A 3,469-nucleotide genomic window follows, 5' to 3' on the forward strand; every position below is an offset into this window, starting at 1 on the left:
CAAATCCAACAAACTTCATGTTCAATAATCCAGGTACAAATCCAACAGTGTTCAGTCAGGTCATCTGGACGGTTTCCTTTTTTGCGGAGACATTTCATCCTTCATCCAAAGAACTTATTCAGTCCGAGGAGCCACAAACAAACTGGAGTCCCACACGTAACATTTTGGCATGGCTGCCTCAGAGAAGTTGATGGAGGAGAGGGTGGGCCCCAGAAACCATCTTATCACCAGCAAACTGGGTTTTTTTCCCACTATGAGAGTATGTTGCTTGTGGGACTCCAGTTTGTTTGTGACTCTTCGGACTGAATAAGTCCTTTGGATGAAGGACAAAATGTCTCAGCAAAAAAGGAAACCATCCAGATGACCTGACTGAACATTGTTGGATGGACGGTTTCTCGTCACAAAGATGGCTTCCTCCACTCCTCTCTCAACCATTGTTCCTTTCTATCAAGGATGTGAACATCTTCATCCCTGAACGAGTGACCTCTGACCTGCAGATGAGTGTAAACCACAATCAATAGGTTTAACAATTATTATTATCCCCCTTTTTGTTTCGCATCTTTATTTTATTTATTTTAGTACCATCCCAACCTTTAAAATTGCAATAAACACAAGTTCCAATACTGTACCGTAAAAAAAAAAACCTCAAGGTAAAGTTTTACATTTGAAATATAACTTAATTTAATATATATATGTACAGGTACTGTACAGCACGTATTAAGTTGAATAAAATGTCACCTTTGCATTTTTCTATGGATTACTTTTGTGTAACTATTCACATTTCGAGGGCGGCTGTGGCTGAGTGGTTAGAGCAGTTATCCTCCAATGGGAGAGTTGGGGGTTCAATTCCACCAGCAGTCACATGTTGAAGTGTCCCTGGGCAAGACACTGAACTCCCCATCACCTCTGATGTGTGTCTCATCGGTGTATGAATGTGATAAAGCTCTGATTAATCTCTACAGATTAAGATTAGTTTTGTAGAGATCTAGAAGAAAGCTGTGTGGATGTGTGTGTGGAGGTAAACGAGGGCACAGATTGTGTTGTAAAGCGCTTTGAGTATCTTGATTAGATAGAAAGGCGCTATATAAGTACAGTCAATTTACTATTTTTATAAAATAATTGACAGGAAAACTCCAAAAACTAGCCCCTTTATTGTTGTTGTTAGTTTAAAAATCAATAAAATATAGTTTTAAGTTAGTTTTCATCAACGCTACAAAGAGCCACTGCAGAGGTGTGTATATATATATATATATATATATATATATTTATATATATATATATATATATATATATTTGATTTTCTTTGTCCAAGTCATTGTGAAACTCAAAGCAGAACATCTCTGAGGGAAAACAGCTTTTTGGGAAACACCTGTTGATTTCAAAGGAGCTGTGGTGTCATGAACTGGGCTTTGCTTTGGACTCACACGCAGCTTTTATCCCCCTTCTGTGTTCTCAATAAAACCACATGCTGATTGAATCTTTTATTTTCAAGTAATGACACATGTCCCTCTCAGCGCACTGGAGAAAAAAAACACATGGAAGGCTCAAGTGAAAAGAAGGCGAACAACTTCTTCTGAACAAGTCCGACCCGTCCACACAGGCCGCTGTAAACCAAGCTGATTGTTTTTAAGAGTTATAAAGTGAGGAATGGAGTCGTTCAAGCTTCGCTCTCTGTTTGAAGTTAAACTTTAACAGCAAATATTTTACTGCCTAATCATTAGACCAAATCACACAGCGCCCTTAAAGTTATGCGCAATTGTGGGGGCTTCATTCCCCCTGTACGCTCTTCAGTGGGGGGTAGATCCATCTTTCAAGGTTAATGTAGAGGTCCCTCTCTCATCCAACCCTTCCTGTTCAGCTCTGTTAACTTTTCCTACTGCTTTCCCCCAAAAGGCATCCCCATCCGCCCGGGCAGATGTCCCTCTCATTTGGGCCTAACTGGAAAGGAAATGGGAACATCTGGGAAGGGGAACATGATCCATAAAGAGGAGGAGGGAAAAAAAAGAAAGTAAAGAAAAACCCAGTGAAGTTGGGAGTAAAGGAGGGGAGTGACCTTCCTGGAACACAGGTTCAGACTTTAAAACAGGTTGGCTCAGCTCACTGCAGCATCATCTGAGTTTTAATTATTGGAAATTAAGACACATATCATCATTTGAAATGTGCTCACTTTTTTTTTAATCACACTGAAGGTAAAACGTATTTTGATCCAAACTTGGTTTCCCTCTGCTCATCTTAAGGTTTAATTTAAACCAACAGTGGAAATTAATCCTGAAGCTGAGGTTGAACACATTTATGAGCATAATCAGTGATATAAGCCAGAAACATCGTTTTTAGTGACATATATTTACATTTTCAAGGCTAAATCATCTGGTTGGCACATGGAGCGTCCGTGCGTAATTACGCACAAGAGCCGCGTTAAACCATTTTCACTCACTGCTTTCAGGCGGTCCGTACAGCATGTTGAATTTGTAGATCTCTTTGGCATAGTACTCCGTGTCTGAGTTGTCCTGCCCGCAGCTCTGCCTCCTGTCCCTCCCCAGCTGCTCCAGCAGCTCCTTCGTGCTGTTGTACAGCGCCTGGATCTGGTACGGGACTTTGTTCGGTCCCAGGGACTGCGGGGGACTCGTGAGCCGGAGTTTGCTCAGAATCTGACCTCGGATCGCCTCGACCCTCTTCCTCTTCACGTGGTCCAGGTCCACAGTGGCACAAGTGGACAGTGGGGAGCTCAGGGTCGCGCAGTTGAGGAGGAGGACGAACAGCAGCGCCTTGGCCAGATGCATCTCTCTGCGCGCATTTGCTTCGCTCTGCAGAAAAAAGTGAAAATGTTCCTCCAAAAAAAACAACTTTTTTTTAAACTTCTGGATTGACCCTTCTGCGTGTTTTCATAAGATTTTACTTTCAAAAATCTTTCAACTTAGTCTCAAACGGACGTTTATAAACTTCATCTGATCCAAATAGAAGGAAAAAGACTGTATCGCATCCTGCGCTCAGTCCCAACAGATGTGGTCGTCCCTCCGCTTGGCACGGTCCCCCTCCTTCTGTCCTTGATGTTTTAGAGCCTCTTCGATGTCTCCGAGGACACAGCAGCAGCTAGAAGTGCCTCAGATGAGCTTTATAGGTTTGCACTGACGTTTGACGGAGGAGGGACCGCAGTCTCCCCCCACCCTCCCCCACCAAGCCCAAATCATGCAGGGGCCCCTTAAAGATGGAAGAGACATCCAACTGGAAATGATAAATGGTTTATGAGCAAATAAATCAATAGCAGTGTAAAAACGAAACAACTAAAGTTAAAAGTTCAGTTTCTCTTGTTTTCTCCACAGACTCTTTCTTAACTGGGTTTAAATTTTCTGAGTCTGGCGCCCTCTAGCGACAAATAGGGAAACTTGCTGTTGCTCATTTAAAAACAAACACAAAAAATAAAAGACAAACAAATCATAAAAAAACGTTTTTTTAATTATTTGTTACCCAA

General features: G+C 41.9%; 1 protein-coding gene across 1 annotated transcript in view; it reads right to left on the reverse strand.

Moving 5' to 3' along the window:
* The window catches only part of LOC119418181 (transforming growth factor beta-3 proprotein), a 14,725-nt gene extending 11,925 nt beyond the window's left edge, over positions 1–2,800 (reverse strand). Inside the window, exon 1 of the mRNA XM_037685438.1 lies at positions 2,435–2,800. Coding sequence (XP_037541366.1) covers positions 2,435–2,780 — 346 coding nt within the window. The 5' untranslated portion in view covers positions 2,781–2,800. The remainder of the gene's footprint in view (positions 1–2,434) is intronic.
* Positions 2,801–3,469: the final 669 nt, after the last annotated feature.

The sequence above is a fragment of the Nematolebias whitei genome, chromosome 12 (assembly GCF_014905685.2).
Source record: "Nematolebias whitei isolate Nwh7 chromosome 12, NemWhi1, whole genome shotgun sequence".
Taxonomy (NCBI): Eukaryota; Metazoa; Chordata; class Actinopteri; order Cyprinodontiformes; family Rivulidae; genus Nematolebias; species Nematolebias whitei.